The sequence below is a fragment of the Pan paniscus genome, chromosome 4 (assembly GCF_029289425.2).
Source record: "Pan paniscus chromosome 4, NHGRI_mPanPan1-v2.0_pri, whole genome shotgun sequence".
In the NCBI taxonomy this organism is placed as follows: Eukaryota; Metazoa; Chordata; class Mammalia; order Primates; family Hominidae; genus Pan; species Pan paniscus.
In genome coordinates, this window is record NC_073253.2 from 60933840 (window position 1) to 60952574 (window position 18735).

At 40.1% G+C, this 18735-nt stretch overlaps 1 protein-coding gene across 1 annotated transcript in view; it reads right to left on the reverse strand.

The window, feature by feature from the left end:
• Positions 1–18249, reverse strand: part of ITGA2 (integrin subunit alpha 2) — a 109057-nt gene extending 90808 nt beyond the window's left edge. Inside the window, exon 1 of the mRNA XM_003827351.8 lies at positions 17748–18249. Coding sequence (XP_003827399.4) covers positions 17748–18216 — 469 coding nt within the window. The 5' untranslated portion in view covers positions 18217–18249. The remainder of the gene's footprint in view (positions 1–17747) is intronic.
• Between the last annotated feature and the right edge of the window lie 486 nt (positions 18250–18735).

The window sequence follows — 18735 nt, forward strand, 5'->3', positions numbered from 1 at the left end:
CCATCCTAGCCTGTGCATACCTTTCTTCCAACTCCTTTGATGCTCACTATTGGCAGCTCTTACTGTAGTGTACTTCCTGGAAATCCAACTGACTGCCTGACACACTTATGCAACTCGTTTTTTCCTAGTTTGGGGCTCTGCTCTAGATCACCTCTTCACATGACAGCAATTTTATTAAGTCCTATTCTCTAAAGAGAACAAGAGAATTCATTTTTTCTTCTAGCATGCTACATTGAATTTTTAAAATTATCATTATTCGTAGTTAGGAAAAGCTCCTTTCGCTTTCACACCTCCCTGTTTGTGATGCCATGCACATGTTTAGGACTGTTTTCTAAGTCTGCATAGGAGCTACAGCATTTCAAGGCACCTCATGCTTTGTTTTATAGTGATTAATCCAGAACCTCTGAATTGATGAAGTTGATTAATGAATTTTTTTTGATGTTCTTGTTGTTGAAATATGTTGTGTTAGGATAGAAAAGAGACAGTGACCTTAACCTTTTGCATGTTGAATGAAAATATCTGGCACTGTGAAAACAGAGGAAGGGAAGTGCACAGGGAGGGCCCCTGAAACTTCGGCTTCACTTGTTTTATGATAAATATGCCTTTGACCCTAACAGAGAGGGGCTGTGTCTATTTTGTTCACTGATATATTCCCCAGCACTTAGAGTAATACCTTGCACATGGTCGTGGTTCAATAATAATTACTGAATAAACACTGATTGCTTCACCTTTCCACCTAACAAGTTACGGATATAATAGGAGATTAATAAAGAACAGTTTAATTAACTAATAAATCCTCAGAATTCTAGACTGATTCAAAGGAAAATGCTTGAATGCAGGCTACTGTGCAGGTATATACATCAATGAATTAAAAGACAGATTAATTTAAAATATACATACCCATATACACATATGTTCATGCAAATAAACACACTGTATTTTCTATTTAGAATTTGATAGAACATTTAACTTTTTCAAGAATCTAGCTACAGGAGAACCCTAAAAAGAAGATTGACTATATTACGGGGTGATGGCATGGCAGAAGTATGCTAATACCATTAAGAGATGTACACCATTTTTGAAAAATTTCACAACTGTAAGTTTTTATTTTAAGTTCTGGGATACATGTGCAGAATGTGCAGGTTTGTTCCATAGGTAAACGTGTGCCATGGTGGTTTGCTGCACCTATCAACCCATCACCTACGTATTAAGCCCAGCATGCATTAGCTACTTATCCTGATGCTGTCTCTCCCCTCGCCCCCACCGACAGGCCCCAGTGTGTGTTGTTCCCCTCCCGGTGTCCATGTCTTGTCATTGTTCAGCTTCCACTTACGAGTGAGAACATGCTGTGTTTGGTTTTCTGTTTCTGTGTTAGTTTGTGATGTACAGCATTTTTTAAGCTGAAAGGTGCATTTACTGAGCAAAGCCAGTAGTATATCGCAGTGCCTAAGAGCTTGGCCTCTGAGGTTTGAATAGTACTGTGACCTTGAGCAAGTTCCTTGTTTTGTATAAGCCATTCCTTTCCCATCTGTAAAATAGATATCATGTATATGTTTACCTCATTGTGGTCAGACAACGCATATAAAACTCTCGACCCAGTGTCTAACAAATGGTAAGTACTTAGTAGATTGTTTTTGTTTTTATGATTAGTATCATTATGCACTACTGAGGGGGGCACACTTCTTGAGAAATTTAATAAGGCATGGCAATTTATTATCCCACTTTCATCTTTTTTTTTTTTGTGACACAGAGTCTCGCTCTGTTGCCCAGGCTGGAGTGCAGTGGTGCAATCTTGGCTCATTGCAACCTCCACCTCCCGGGTTCCAGCAATTCTCCTACCTCAGCCTCCTGTTAGCTGGGATTACAGGCACCTGCTACAATGCTTGGCTAATTTTTGTATTTTTAGTACAGATGGGGTTTCACCACATTGGCCAGGCTGGTCTCAAACTCCTCACCTCCAGTGATCTGCCCACCTGGCCCCCACTTTCATCTCTAACATAAAAAGTATATCCTGAGCAAGTTTATATTCACGTTTCTGAAAATTGCTGTCTAATGGGTAGGAGGATGACATGTTGCTGCATTTTGCTGACGCACACGAGAAGCACACCACAAAAGCCAAGAAAATATTATCCTTCCATGGACCCTCCAGGAAGTCACACAAACAGGAAGTGGGGTTACTCAGACCCTGACTCTGAACCTAAGCAAATAGACTTCAAACTCTAAAGTGTATCTCATCATTACTCAGAATGTGTATGGCAACGGGAAATGATCATAGGTCACATTAGATCTTTTGAACACATACATCACCACAGGAAATCTCATTTTCCAATAGCATTGTCTTCATGTTGAAAGGACAGTAATGCAAGTAGAAAGTCCTCTCCTCCCCCTCCAAAAAAAAAAAAAAAAAAAAAACAAAGCAACTAAACTTAGAAGTTGTAGGCCTTTTGGAAATGACCACACACTGTGTAAAGATTTAAGTTCTGCAATGTTTGGTTTATGGCTCTAGTCCTTAAACAAAACGTTAGAGCAAAAACCAAAAGCACAAAATGACCCTTACAACTGCTTTTGGAATGCAGTGGCATAACATTTCCCCTTGCTTTTATTAAAAAAAGAAAGATGCAATTTTCTTAGAAAGTCCTTGCTTTAAGTGTCAAACTTTACATTCACTAAGGATCTAGGTGCTACTATTCTCCTGTACAGGTGATGCTAGAAATGGAAAGAAGAGCTTCTGGAAGGGGGCTGGCTGCCTCAATCCTCCAGTCCCCCAGGCCTGACACTCTGTGGGTATACAATAGGCACTCCATAAAAGTCCCTTAAGAAGGTCCCTTAAATAAATGAATGATGATAAAAATGGATGCATACCAAGTGTACTGATTTTTTAAAAAATAATGTTCCATATGCTTTTACAATCTGAAAAATACTTTTTCACTTATAATCCCCTTTGATCTTCCCAATGACCCAACAAGGTAGGGAATTGTTTGCCTTTGGCTTATCTAAAGTTACCCAGAAAAATGATGGGATTTAACTTACTCTCCAGAGTTGGAGTTCTCTTTCATGTTGCCATGAACATTAAATGTGCTTAATATATGTTCATTTAGTGCAGTGGTGCTCAACTGGATGCAATTTTATCCCTCAGAGGACATTTAGTAATGTCTGGGCATATTTTTGGTTGTCACTCTGGGGCAGCTGGAGTAGTATATTGCTATTAACGTCTAGTGGGTGGAGGACAGGGCTGATAATCAATATCCTACAATGCACAGACCAGACACCCCCACCCTACCTTACTACTTCAAAAAAAAATTATCTGGCCCCAATTGTCAATAATATCCATGCCCAAACACTGTTCTAAACAACAAATGGGGCCTCGCATGGTCTCTCAAAAGTTTGTAATCCCAGCACTTCGGGAGGCTGAGGAGGGCAGATCGCTTGAGCTGAGGAGTTCAAAACCAGCCTGGGCAAACGTCGTGAGACCCCATCTCCAAAAAATAAAAATAAAAAAAAACAATGAATGATCGAGGACCATTAAGTTTATTAAGTTACTACTTTGTTTAAAAATATGTCTGGAAATCTTTTGACACTCCCCATCCATAGGTGGAATCTAAGTCTCCTCCCCCTGAATCTAGGTGAGACTTTGTGATTGCTTTGATGAATAGATGCAGTTATGTGATTTCTGAGCCAAGGTTATAAAAGCCCATCCATTCTGCCAGTTTCTTTTGGGATGGTTGCCTTTGGTGCCCTACTCACCATGCAAGAAGTCAACTTACTCAGAGGGCACCATGTGGAGAGGCTTGAGGATACCACAGGAAGAGGGAGAGCTGCCTCCCTCTAACAGTATGTGAGAGACTTCGAGTGAGATTGCCCAGCCAAGCCATTCTCAAAGCCCTGACCCAAGACACCATGAGAGATAATAAGTGAGATTGTGGTTTCATATCACTAAATTTTGGGGTGACGGGTTACATGTCAAGGGATAACCAGAACAGTCTACAGATTCAGTTACTCACAGTCAAGTGCTCTGGCAAACAGAATGTCTTCCCTCTCCCTTAAAGGGTTCTGACCCATGGAAGTGTGGAAATTTTAACTAGAAGATGGCCATTCCTCAAGTGAAAATGGATTGTAATCAGCCTGTGGGGAATAAAAGACAAAGGGCAGTTTGTCAAAGAGATTTTGAGAGGGAGCCCCAATGGGTAGCTTAAAATGATGGACACTATACTGGCTGGAGTGTTCTGTTCAGGTTGGAGTCATGGGCTTTAGTCACTTCAAGGCTAGTTATCATAAGAATAAAGCAGGACACTGAACTAGATGATATCTTGAGGTTTCTTCTAGGTCAAATTTCTAGAATACCCTAATCTAAAAATATTTTTTTCAAAAGATAGGCATTTTAAAATCGTAACTTGAAAAAATGCACCCTCATGAATAAAAAGAATGGAAATAAATATGGAGCACCACTTTATATCCATCAAACTTCAAGAAGTAAATGAAAATCTAATGCTGATGAAATTGGTAAATTCCACATTACAGATGGCTACACTGTTCCATATGCAACAAGAGCTTAAAAACACACACACTCTTTGACATAGTAATGCCCCTTTTGGAAATGATCCAAAAGTAAAAAGAAAAGAAAAAACTTCTTGTACAATGATGTTTATAGCCACATTATTTACAGTGGGGGGCAAAATATCCCACAGGAAACAACCTAAATATCTAACAATGGGACAATAGTTAACCATGGCATGGCAGGATGCATTAAAGTTATAAATATAAAACTCACATGGAAAAGTATATACAAAATATATTAAGTGATAAAAGTGCAGTATTCATTTGCATATAGTGAGTATATCTATGAAAAGATTATATTCATATAATCACATGTAAATATCAAAAGAAATATAAATATTTTTTCTGTTAATTATTTTAGTATGTGTCATTTTTCTCTAAAGATATTTAAATATTCAACTTTATAAAGAAAATCCACAAAATAAAATTATTAATCAAGTTTAGTATTTCAATGGACACATTTACTTCACAGTTAAAGAAAAGGGAGTAATTAATACAAGCAAATATACAGATATATATTAAAAAGTGAGTTGAATTTATTGGTTAAAAATGTTTTATACTATAAAATTAAAATTTTAGAATACTAACCAATATTGAATATTGTTTTAATCTATTTTGAAAAAAATCTAATTTTCTATCAGTTAAAATGCCACATCAATAAATAGTATGAGGGGAATTTGGAAAATTAAAAATCAATATTTTTTTAAAAGGGGACTCTAAAACACTACTCCAGATTTTCTCCTTTGGCAATAAAAGACTTTGTTATTTTAACCAACTCTCCCACTGAAGATCACTGAAAAATTGCAAGAAATATAAAACAAGATATTTAAGATGTCTTCTAAAGCATCAAATTGCTAAGAAGATGGGGTGAAGAAAGAAGTTCAGAGAAATGTCTCAGGCAGACAGTTGGATCACTTTTCTTTTTTTTTTTTTTTTAGAAAGGGCCTTGTTCTGTCATCCAGGTTTGCTACAGCCTTGACCTCTCAGGCTCAAATGATCCTCTTGCCTCAGCCTCCCGCGTAGCTGGGACTACAGGCATGCACCACGATTCCTGGCTAATTTTTTAAATTTTTCTTTCGTAGAAACAGAGTCTCGCTATATTGACCAGTCTAGGTTCAAATTCCTGGCCTCAAACAATCCTTCTGCCTTGGCTTTCCAAAGTGCTGGGGAGTTGAATCACTTTTTGTCTTGCTAGAGGACAGTGAGGAAAGCGATTTGCCAATCCTAAAAAGGATCTGAAAAGTGAAATCCAAGACCTGTCAAAAGTGGGGTATCTGATAAATCCCAGGAATAGAGTTTATGCTCAAAACCACTGGTCCTTACATGACATGTGAACCATAAGTAAAGCAGCCCTTGAATGAATTGTCTGGGTAACCTATAAAAAATCAAGCCCTGAAATTGTATGAAACTGATAAGGAATTCTAGTACCTCCAGGGCACTGCTTCAATTAGCAATAATCGCACCTCAGATAAACCTCATTGGTCATCACACTGCCACTGCAAAACTTCTAGGGTATTGTCTCAATAGAAGCAAATGAAAATGCTTTATTGCTGGGTGTGGTGGCTCACACCTGTAATTCCAGCACTTTGGGAGGCTGAGGTGGGTGGACCACTTGAGGTCAGGAGTTCGAGACCAGCCTGGCCAACATGGTGAAGCCCCATCTCTACTAAAACTACAAAAATTAGCCCAGCATGGTGGTACACACCTGTATTCCCAGCTACTCGGGAATCTGAGGCAGGAGAATCGCTTGAACCTGGGAGTTGGAAGTTGCAGTGAGCCAAGATCGCATCACTGCACTCCAGCCTGGACAACAGAGCTGGACTTCATCAAGAAAAAAAAAAAAAAAAAAAGAAAAAGAAAAAGAAAAAAAAGAAAATGCTTCATGTAGAAAAATATCACCCAAGCCTCAAACTATTTTGTCAAATAATTTTTTCTAATATAACGTCTAGCTAAGATAAGCAGGCACCAGGGGAAAGAAAGCAACATAAATGAGAACCAGCACTAACTTTACAAAAGTTGTGAAGGGGACAAGCTAAACTTAAACATCTTAGCAAAGAAATTTAGAAAAGAACCAAATAGAAACTCATAAACTGAGAAATATAATAACCAACATTAAGAACTCAATGAATGTTTTAACTCCAGAATACACACTGTTGAAACAAAAATTAGTAAACAGTAATATAGGATAAAAGAAACTAACCAGAATGAAGTGTAGGCAGACATATGGAGGGACAATACAGTAGAGAGGGTAAGAAACATAAAGAATTATAGGATAATCACACTCATGAACATGAATACAAAAATTCTAAACAAAATCCAGCAACCTATAAAAAGAACATGTGGATCAACTTGGGTTTATACCACAAATACCAGGTTTTCATCACATTTTAATATCAATCAATGTAATTTTCCACATTAATAAAGAAGAAAAATTTATGTAATCACCAATAGATGCAGAAAAATATTTATAAAATTAATACTCAATTGTCACTTTAAAAAATCTCTTAGCAATCTGGTGATGAAGGAGAACTGTGTGATAAAAATACTATACTATTTACTGTACAGTGGTGAAAACAAAAGAACTATATCTATGTGCAACATATAGATTAATCTCATAAATGCAATGTTAAAAAATTCAAAAACAAAATAATATGTATTGCATAATTGTGTGTGTGTATACTTAAAATCTAGCAAAATTAAACCCTTGAGTGTAGATGGTATATTTAACTAGTAGGAGTATAAATGAAAGCAAGGAAATCATTGCCAAAAAAATAAGACTAGAGAAATGGATTTGTGATTGGAAAACAGCATATAGGGGACTTCTGGGATCCTGGAAATCTTTTATTTTTATTTTTTTATCTGAGTTGTGCTTACACAACATTTTAAAAAATTATGTGTTAAGCTGTGTTGGGAGACATGCTTCCATGGAGATCTAACACACCTACATATCTGCTGAGTATGCCTGAGATGCAAGACCCTGATGACTGTTTACCATAGCATTTCTCAGGGATGTCTTTGCAGTGAGCAGCTTTGAAGAATGAGGTAACATCTCCCTGTGGGACAAAGAACAGGCTTTCTGACTTGCTACAAAACAGCAGATTCACCATGCTCAGTGTTCCTTTTCTGTAATGCAACTTACTGCATGTTTAGGCATCTATCTGGGCCCTCTGTGTTGCCCCTCTGTGTCTTGGTGGGCAAAGGGTATCAACACAGATATGCTGATCAAGTTACTTGCTGTGCAATGAGTAATAAAGACCTTTGTCTCTTACCCAGAAGTTTCATGTCTTGTGGCAGCATCCGTGAAATAGTAACAAACAAAATTACTAATTCTAAGTAGAGTAAAATGAAACCCAAGCCCTAAAAAGCTGTACATTTACCTTTTATGCATTTGTCTACATGTATGTTACATTTTACAATAAATAAAAGTTTTAAAATTTACTGTATTTGAATTTTGATTTTTTTTCTTTTTTAATATATCATTTTCTGAGTGCTTACTATGAGCCAGGCTCCTGAAATACAATGATAAATAGGACAGAAGGTAATCTTAAAGAATGTATTCAGTGGGAGAGAGAGTCAAGCTGAAGATAAATCATGGTGTTGCTTTATGAGAACAGAAAAGGGGAACAGAAAAGAGTTTGGGGAAAAAATGATATCTGTACTGTCCTAATACTTTCATTAATCCTGTTACTTGTCAACAGAGCTATCCTAGTTAGACATGTTATGAAAAAGGAAAAACATTTTAAAAGCAAACAAACTCTGTCAAAGAAGTGAAAACAAATTTATCAACTAAAGGAATATTTTAGCAAATTCAGATACACTTACAAATAGAATTATTTTTGCATATACTAATTGGAAAGAAGTAGAAATTTTTCAGCTTGGCCTTCATTCAGAAAGTGTGTCTTTAATCCCATTACAGTAGCTGTCATACATGGCTCATAGATTCATCACTCATTGAATAAAATGGTGCCAAGAACCCTTGATACAAGTGAAGATGATATGGGCCTGTCTTCTCAGCTTGCAGTCTGTAAGAACAATAGCCAAGTTCTGAAAGGGTTATTGAAATAGAATGTAACATTGCTATGGAAGGGTCCAAGTGAGGAGTGATACCTAAATTGAATTAGAAGATTGGCAGGGTTCCTAGGGTGCATGAACCTCAGTGAAATTAAGATTTAAACGATGCACAGAATGGAGGCTGGGGCTAAAGAGTATTCCAGAAAGAGAGAGAGGACATGAAAAAAGGCAGGAGCTCATGGGACTTTGCCTTTTTTGTTTGTTTGTTTTTTGGGTTTCTTTTTTGAGACAGCGTCTGGCTCTGTCACCTAGGCTGAAGTGCAGTGGCACCAATCTTGGCTCACTGCAACCTCCGCCTCCCAGGTTCAAGCAATTCTCCTGCCTCAGCCTCTCGAGTAGCTGGGATTACAGGAACCTGCCACCACACCTGGCTAATTTTTTTGTATTTTTAGTAGAGACAGGGTTTCACCATGTTGGCCAAGCTGGTCTTGAACTCCTGACCTCAGCCCCCCAAAGTGCTGGGATTACAGGCATGAGCCACTGCACTCGGTCTGGGCCTTCACTTTTAAAAAGAGTTAAGGTGATAGCTCAATTGAACCATAGCAAAAAAAATAATAAAATGACACTAATATATTATAGGCAGATTATTTGAGGGGCAAAAATTAAATGCTGTGTAATAATAAAGGCATTTCTTAATTACCATGACTACTTCCATAAATTTTTAATCATTTTTCAATGTGGCATTAGATTTTCTCATTAGGGCTATTTATTACATTTTTATACTGAAAAAATAATAAAGATGACATAAAAGTGCCCCAATTTCCAAGGCTAAGTTTTTCCTTCCCCTCCTCCACCATAGAACACTAAGTCAATTATTTTGAAATATCTATTTTTATGCACCAGCATTCAGAATATGGTTTAGAAGAGGTTATGAAATCCAGGATGGTTTGGGGTCTCTATTCTAACAAGCATCTAAGAAGCTGTTGGCTAAAGGACTTGAAGGCAACTGGTAAACAATTTGGAATAGAGTTGTCTGACTGAACTGACCCGAAGCCAGCTTGTGTTCAGTCTGCATTTCTACATGGTATCCATGGAAATGAGATCAGGCCTGCACAAAGACAAACAAAGGCCACCTTCAAATGAATCCGGGAGAATGACAACTGCCAATGTTCAAGGCGTCCATCAGTGCAATAGCTTTGCTCATGCCTTTCAAAACACAATGAAGTAATCTCTTGCACTGACAATACAGTGATTCTTTTATTTCCATTGCTCTGTTTTATTTCCATTTTTTGAACACTCTTTTATTTCCATTGCTCTGTTTAAACATTAACTTCATTTTTATACAGAAAGCCTTTCAGTGGTCAGGAGTTATATATGGCTTCTGTAGCAAAAACTGTCTCTAGACACTTTAAACTAATAAATGGAAGAATTTCAGTCACCTTTTCAGAACAAGATAATAATGCAGGAATCTTTGCTGACGGAATTGCAAAGTTTCTGTTACCTATTTGGGCAACAGAACAGACAAGTCTCTCAAAGGAAGGAAAATATATTTGAAAACCATTAACTGTCCCAACAGTCTATGGAGCTGAAAACATTAGCCAAATATGCAGTTCAAGTTTATACTGGTTCTAAAATGTAAATTACGTGTTCAAGAGTTAGCAGGCATAGACTGGATAAAACACTTGAATATAAGCACTTTAATTATGACTAACAAAATTAAGAATAGACATCAACTTCTTTTCTAATTTATGATTCAATGAAAATGTTTTGAAATGCTTTGAAAACAACACTAAGTTACAGGGCAAAAAGCTTTCACATTTTACTAGCAAAATCTTTCAGAGACAACACTATTTCTCTGTGATATATGAGACTGTTATTTCTAACAAGATTATTTTGGGGATCTTTATTAAACTAGATAGAAATAAGGAATTGAAGGCTTAACTGGAGAAACATAAATCTATATTTCTAAAAGAACTTGTTTGTTTTTTAGGAAATCTGACTAAAGCACTGATATTAATTCTGCCACTGGAATTGGAGTGTTATATATTACATGCCCTAAAAACAGCTTATTAATCATAACTGCATTAGTGTGAAAAGTATGTTTGAAACCAAAATGTATACATGGGCTCATCAATCTAAGCAGCCACTCTGGAGGATGGGAGGTACCTTTTTCCATACCTCTGCTTTCTTTCCCTCTTTGCATACCTGGATCAACTTCACACCTTTCCCTGATTAGTTAATATCCTCTCTATTTCATAGCCCAGGGTCTGCTTTGCCTACCTTCCCATGATCACCTGCAGCTTCTAAGCAGGGGCTCCTTTCTGCCAGAGCTGTTACTGGTGCTGGACACCTAACTCTCTTCCTCTCCTTTCTCTCTGATAATATCCTTTGTATAGTCATCAAAGCTCCTCCCCTTCCCTCAGTTTCTCTTGTGCAATGAATCTCTGCCACATACATATACCTCAATGCAATTTTAAAACATTACAAGTGTACCATGCAGCACCATAAGTAACAGAAATAAAAAATCTCCTTATAATAATTTTTATGCAAGCCTTTCCCATGTTTGCTTAAAGGCAGCTGCTCCCATTTTACCTCTCTTGCTACTCTCTCCTCCCTTCTACTATCATACCAAACTTTCTCACACTCTCTACATTTCCTCATCTTCCATTACTCCTCCGGCCACTCTGTTCTGATTTCTCTTTTCTCACTCCATGTAGACTGCCCTTCAAGACTATCAACTTGCTTGACTTCTTTGAAGAAGTTTACCCTATTCACTACCTCTTCCTTCTCCAAATAGTTCTGTGCTACCCCAGTTCTTGCAGTTGTCTTTCTACTTCTCCAGCTGTTCCTACTCTCTCCCTTCACATTTCCTCTTCCTCACCTGACCCTCTGAAGCAGTTCCTTGAGCCATGGCCAAAGCCCTCTTCTAGTCCCTTTGCCTGACTCATCTTGTTAATGTCCTGTCTTCAGTTATTCTCTAGGTGCCAGTGACTCCTAAATCTCTATCCCCATCTTACTTTCTTGCCTGTTCCTAACGCCACTACATATAACTATTTGCTAATTAGACATATACATCCAGGTGTACATCCAGATGTCTCAAACTCAATCTGTTGACCTGAACTGATCATCTTTTTCCTCCAACTTGCTCTCCTTCAGCACTGCTTATCTCAGTGAATGGCACAAAATCAACTGACTTGTCCATATCAGAAACCTAAGCATCAGCCTTATCTTCTCCCTCTCTCTCCACCTCCATAGTAAATCGATCATCAAATCCTGTTCATTCTTCTTCTTTAATGCCTTTCCAATAAATCCTCCAGTCTCTTTCCCTACTGCCACTATCTGAGTTTTTACCACCATCATCTCACAACTGGTCTCCTAAACTAAAACTAAAGCCCCCTAAATGATCTTGGTGCTTTCCACCTGGCCTCCATCCAACCCACTCTCCTCATCTGATCATGTCACTCCCCTGCTCAAGGCCCTTCAAGACCTTTCTACTGTTCTCAGGATAAAACCCCTGCTCTATATCATGATTTACAAGGCCCTTCAAGGTCTGGTGGCTGCAACTCAGCTTTCACTCTCTGGGAACAACTTGAATACCACATTGTGGGCATAAGGACCTTCTGTTTTCATTGCGTCAGTATTCTATTCAAGAACCTAAACATCTGCCCCAGGAACTAGGAGACGAGTCCTATTGCTAGTTATGTTGCTTGCTTTTCTAGTATCACTTACATCCATTTTAAAAGGTAGAAACTGTACTCCAGGATCTCTGAGGTTCTTCATGGCAGATCTAAACTGTAATGATTCTTACCTGTTTCCACGAAGACATCTCAGGAGGCTCGACACTTCAATGTATCACAATGATATCTCTCCATCCTCTGAATTCAACATGTTATCTGTACCACTCATTAATTGTGAACACATGACATCTATTATGCTATGGAAACTGATGTTACAGCTCTCTAAGTTATAGAAAATGATATAACCAAGTTTTAAATTATATGAAAATTTTAAAGACACCAAAACATACTATAATCTTAAATTCCAATAATTCAGATGTTCAAAGACAACATCAAAGTCCATTTCTTTCCATAAGGCTAACTCCAGTATACTGGCTTTATCCTTAAGCTAGTTGACATCGCAGTTGCAAGATGGCTGTAGTTGTTCCAAATTTCACATACAAACTTGACAATATTTTCTTTAACAAATATCTCTCTTAGGAATGAAAATTCTTTTCCCATAAGTCACCCAGCAGATCTCATTGGCCAACCTTGCATTACATGCCCATGGCTAAATCAGACACAGCCCAGATGCCTGGGACCAGCCTAATCACCCTTCAGCATCACCTCAATTTTTTAGCTATGCAGAAGAGGATGGTAACTCAATAAATGGACTTCTGCTAGAAAGGAAGATGACAAGGGGCTGAAATTGGTTAAGTATGCTTCAGGGCTGAGACAATTTCCTTTCCCTATGTTTGGACTTTTTTTCCAAATAAACTCCAACCTCTCTCAGCCATGTTTTAAGTTTTCTCTGATTCCACCTTGAGCCTAACACACAGCCTTACATAAAGTAGATACCTTATAAGAATATTATCAAGTATTAGTTTTATGAAATTCACTGTAGCCAGATCAATAAAGCCTCTATGGATCACCTGAAGGGGCATAGGAATCACTGTCATACACAGAGTCTATTGTCTCATGATTTGCAGTGCTAGGATTCTCCCCTGTAGGGAGCCACTCTTCTGTATGTTCTGCTGGTAAATGATTGGTCACTGAACAACTGGAAAAAAAGAACTCCACCCACCTTCCATTTCTTTCACTTGCCAATCAGAGCGGTGATCTTTCATGGTTTCTCTTGTTTTATGCTGTGCTAAATCTTTTAGTAATATCCCAAGCTGAGCAGTGTTGGTAGTCAAGACTTATGGCTTTAGTGGTAGAATTTATGTGATGCCTGGACACTTTTGGCCCCAAATATTTTCCCCATTCTTCCTGAAATTCTTGACTTTATACACATTGACTGAACATGTGTCTTTATTTTGCTGAATGTCTAAAATTACATCATGAGAAGCTCATCTCTTTACATTAACAAGCTTCTACCTTTTAATATCTCCAGGGCTGTCAGCACATGAAGACAGGGAGTAGTCATCATCCACTTTGGAAGGAATTTAACTGACACAGCCGCTCACAGCCGCTAACTCTTAATGTTGAAATCTACCTGTCTTGGTGATCATCCCACAAGGTGGTATGGGGTAGGTAACGCTGGAATTTTAATCTTAGGAAAGTGGGGAGGCAGTGATGATATTTAAGCAATCACTTCCAAACCAGACCATATATCAGAAATATATGAGCCATTGTAAATACTGAATCCTAAACCCCAGTCCATAAATTTAAGTCAAACAGTGGCTCAGGACCTAGTATTAAGAGAGCAAAGCTTAGCTGAGGTTGGGCAGGTATAACTGCTAAGCCATAGGGGAGCAAAGTTACTTTATCAGAGGGCGGCCTAAGTCCATTAAGGGGCTGAGGATGAGACCAGAGAGGTGGTTTAGGGTGGGACCCAGCAAAGTAGGTTACCTCAAGCTTTCCTTTTTGTTGCAAAAGTAAAAGTTCTCTACTTTATAATTTTGCTTGGGATTGACCCTTCTAGCATTGGATAATGGTCAGTTGCAAAGAGATGAGTGAAAAGGGGTGAAAGCAACAATGCAATGAAGGCAAAGGGAGTATTTGGAAAATATTTTCACACTAAATATGGTATGATCAGGTGTAGTCATAACAAAGAATGGTGTATATAGATGGCTTTAGAGTGTGTACATGTGTGGGCATGTGTGTGGTGTGTGTGTGTGAATGTGTATTTGTGTTCAGGAAAGCGTACAGTAAAGAAAAGATTGGATAGGTAGAATGTACCTTTTTATGACATGCCAAGAAATTGGCACTTTACCCTACCTGAGATGGGGAGCCACTAACATTTGAAACAAAGCAGTAATTGGATACGTATAAGTGTCTTAGAAAGATATCATTAGTGAAAATGAAGAGAATGGGTTGGAGAGATAAGAAAAGAAAATCCAGTTTAAAAGTTACATACAGACATAAGATGAGGGACTGACTGGGTGGCAGGAGTTGCATGGATGGGAGGAGAGCCAAGAGAATTTGGAGAGTGGCTGTGAGGTTGAAAACATGGGGACAAATTCCTGGCTTTCATGTTTGTGTGATAATAATACTGCCATTAAACAATGGTAGCCAATAGAGGAGAAAATTCTGGAGGACACGTATTAAATTCAGTTTTGGAAATGTTGAATCTGGCTTACTTACAGACTGTCTAGCTGGAGAAATTTGGTGGCTGACGGAAATACTGATCTGGAACTCAGAAGGGGAGGCTGGCTGGAGATAGTGACTTGTGCAGGGAATGGGCCCAGAGACAATCTGCAGAATGAAGAGGAGGATTCAGGATGAAACTCTGCAAACACCAACAAGGAAAGAGCCTGTGAAGGAGATGACGGGAGAGCAGCGAGGAAAGGAGGAGAAAAACAGGAAGAGAACAGAAGCCAGAAGTACAGGATGTTTCAGGAGGAAATTAAATATCAAAAGAAATATTTTTTTACAATAAGAAAAATTAGAATATTTACAGACTGAGGGGAAGTTACATTAGGGAGAGAATTTGAAGACGTGCACTGAAGAGGGATGAGTGCTGGGGCAGGGTTTCAGGGATAGTAAGAAAAGATGTGGTCTAGAACCTGGGTGGAAGGACTATCCTTGACCTGTGAACATATTGGAGAAAATACGTGATGGCCTTCATTTCAAAATTACATTTGCCTTCTGCTAATGGCCTATATTTAGTTTACAGATTATCTAGGCCTCTTATGTTCTCTCTTTTTCATCCTCAGACTGCCCATTTACCATTTTCATGGTATTAAGCACTTAGAAATGAGCAATGAAAGGTGATAAATATAGGACTACACTATGAGTACAGTTTCTTCTTATTCTGGAAAGCAAATTTGAATGTAAGTGTTAAAACAAGATTTGAAGGTGACATGTTTTTAAAGTGGTTTGCATGTATGCTAGAGATGATACAAGATGTCTAAACACACATGTGTTTTATACATATTAACAGGTATATGTATGTATATTATGTATATACAATTGTATATACATAACACAGCATATTGTATACTCAAGGAACAGGTTTTCTCTTAATTTAAGATCATCATAATGAAGCTCTGTCACATACATAGCTTTTAAATTTGAATTTTTGTATGTGATATGATGCAATTGTACATACATATAATTTTATAATAGTTATGTGTGTGTGTGTGTGTAATGATAGTGAATGAGAAATTTTATACAGATAGGATAATGCCATACAAAATTTTAGATACTACTGAGCTAGAGATTTCACTTATTCATGTTAACCTGGGATACTCATGGTACCAAAAAACGATGCTGCTTCTCCAGGAACCTCAAGTGATATCACAAATGAGAGAGCTTTCTTATGAGGATCTTAAATTAAGAGAAAACCTGTTCCTTGAGTATACAAATGGCTGGAGTAGGAGGAGGGAATAAATGCACAAAACTTTTGCAGACGTTATTTTCGATCATCTCTGCTTGCTTGCCCTGAGGTGTCCTTATTAACTCCAGGTTAAGTCTCTGTTCCTGACTTCACGCCTTGCAGCGCTACATTCCATTAAAGAATTTCTCACTGCTCTTTACATAACAAGCCTCAACACTTCAAAGATAAGAAAATGATGTTATGTTTCCACAGCTTATTTTAATACTGGGTAATTACAGAGAGATGAAAAGCTTGGGTTTATATTTCTATTAGCTCTAGTTGTCTTCCAGAGACTCATTTTCAATGTCAAGTCCAACTTTACCTGAAATCCGTAGATTAGGGTTGGTGGCCCCTCAAAACAACTCATCTGGTTCCCGGAGAAAGTATCTGAAGCACCTAATACAGGTGAGACAGAAAACCTAAGATGCCCATTCTCTGCTGGGGCTGGGGACAGTGGTGCTGTTTCTCTCTTATCTCTGACCTGGAGAAAATGCCACCAGGTTGACGTGGACTAGGATTCATTCCTCCACAATAAAGAATAGCAAGTGGCTGAATGTCAGTCTCAAAGGAGGACAGCTTAGGAAATATTTATCTTCTTTGTAAAAAAAAAAAAAAACCACACACACACTTTAAAATCAGAGACAACTTTTTTGTTTTGTTTTGATCGCTGTTCAAACTACAATATACAAACGTGTCTCCTTCTCCCTCCAAATAAACTAAAATTCTTAAATTTGACCACACTCTAGCTCTGCCTAATGGTCAGGGAAAAAGTACTCACGCAATGGTCCCACAAAAGCTCTCCACCCCAGCCTTATTTCCTCCTCTTAGTGTAAAAGAACTCAGGAGGTGGGCGGGCCCCACTGCCACAGCACTACAGTTAGAGCGGCTGCTCCGGCTTATTCTCTCATTGCGGCATCTAGGATCCAGAAGTGAAAAGAACTTTTCCTAGCCTAAGTTTACAGTCGTCGAATAGACAATGTTACAACAATAAGAGGAAGGCAGAAGGGAAGGAAGAATCCCCCTCTGCCGAGTATTTAAGTGGCGCTTGGTTTATTCCAAGTCCCCCCGGGAAGAAACACAGCGCTTCGTCCTCAAGTAAGAAATAGAGACATTATTCACATCGTTGGGTTGAAAAATAAGCATTTTGGGGCTCGCAGGCTTCTGCAAAGCCAGCAAGCACCGCGCTGGGGAGCTGCAGGCCGCCATCAGCACTGGATTCCGGGTTTCCCTGGTCTCTGGCAGGCGCGGCACCTGTCTGAGCCAGGGGAAGTTGGGCTGCAGGACTCGCGGTCTCCGGGACACCCGCGGATCCCCACACTGTCCATGCCTGAGTGCGTGCGTGTCTCTGTGTGTGTGTGTGTGTGCGTGTGTGTACCTAAAACAAAGCACTCACTGAGATGACTTTGGAGGGTGCTTAACAGACAGGGCGAGACGCGCCTAATGGGGACGCAAGGCCTGGGATAGCAGGAAGGGGACGAAGAAGTATCTCTTTCCAAGCAGGTCCTGGTGGCTGGGAGCCCGAGTCCAAGTGGAATCCGAGGGAACACACGGAGCTCGCTCCCTAGTTCCGCCCAATCCCTCCAGCGAGCCCCAGGAAGCCGCGCGGGTCCCTCCTGCAGCCGTTGCAGAGCGAAATCCCCGCTTACCTTGACTGAGCGCTAACACCAGCAGCAGCGGCAGCGGCGCGGCCCCTGTCCGTTCTGGCCCCATCCTGGGTCTGACCGGGGGACCGTAGTTGCGCTGGGTTTGCAGAGGTTTGCAGAGGATACCCTTGGCCGAGGGATACGAGAACCTGCACACTCTAGAAGCTGTCCAGAGGGCTTCTCTCCCCCGCCCGGTGAGAGCAGGGAAAAGTTTCTGGGCAGCTCCTGCAGCGCCGAGGGCCCGCCCCGGCCCGCCCCTCCTGATTCCGCAAACACCGGATCTGCTCCGGCCGCGCCCCGCCCCACCCCGGCCCTGCGGCCCCGCGAGCTGCACCTCGGCTCGTCCACACCCGGGGAACCGCACCTTGGCTCCCGTACAGCGAGCGGCCCAGCCCCGGCAGGCTGGAGGCGGTGGGGATGGGGATGGCGCCCTGGCAGGCTTTCCTGCCCTGGACGGGACGGGTGGGCACATCCGACGGGCGAGCGCCCGCCCTGGCACCACTCCGCCCCCGCAGCCTGTCGCCAGCACGCAGGAGATGCCCCAGTCCCCGGGAGAACGTGGCCCCTCCGCAGCCCTTGGCAGCGCCCGGCTTCTGGCAGCGGGTGCCGAGGGCACTAGCCCTAAACCACAGTGCCTAGGGGCTGCGCGGTGCGTCCCTTTCTCTGTTTTTCCTAAGTGGGTGGAGAAAGGGACAAAAATAAGCGCAGAATGACCAGGTTAGAAACTAACTCATCAGGAAAGAAGATCTGCTCACAAGTTATGATTATCCGAGGTGATATTTAAGCAATACCTGCTGCAAGAGCTGTGTGTGTGTGTGTGTGTGTGTGTGTGTGTGTGTGTGACAGAGAGACAGAGAGAGAGAAATCATCATTACTTCCTCTCCTCCGAGATAATTAAGAGCTGATTTAATGACTGAGTTTAGGAGATTAACTTCAAGGCCAGAGAAAATGCTGAGAGCCCATACATGCACTTGTGACTCTCCCTGTCTAC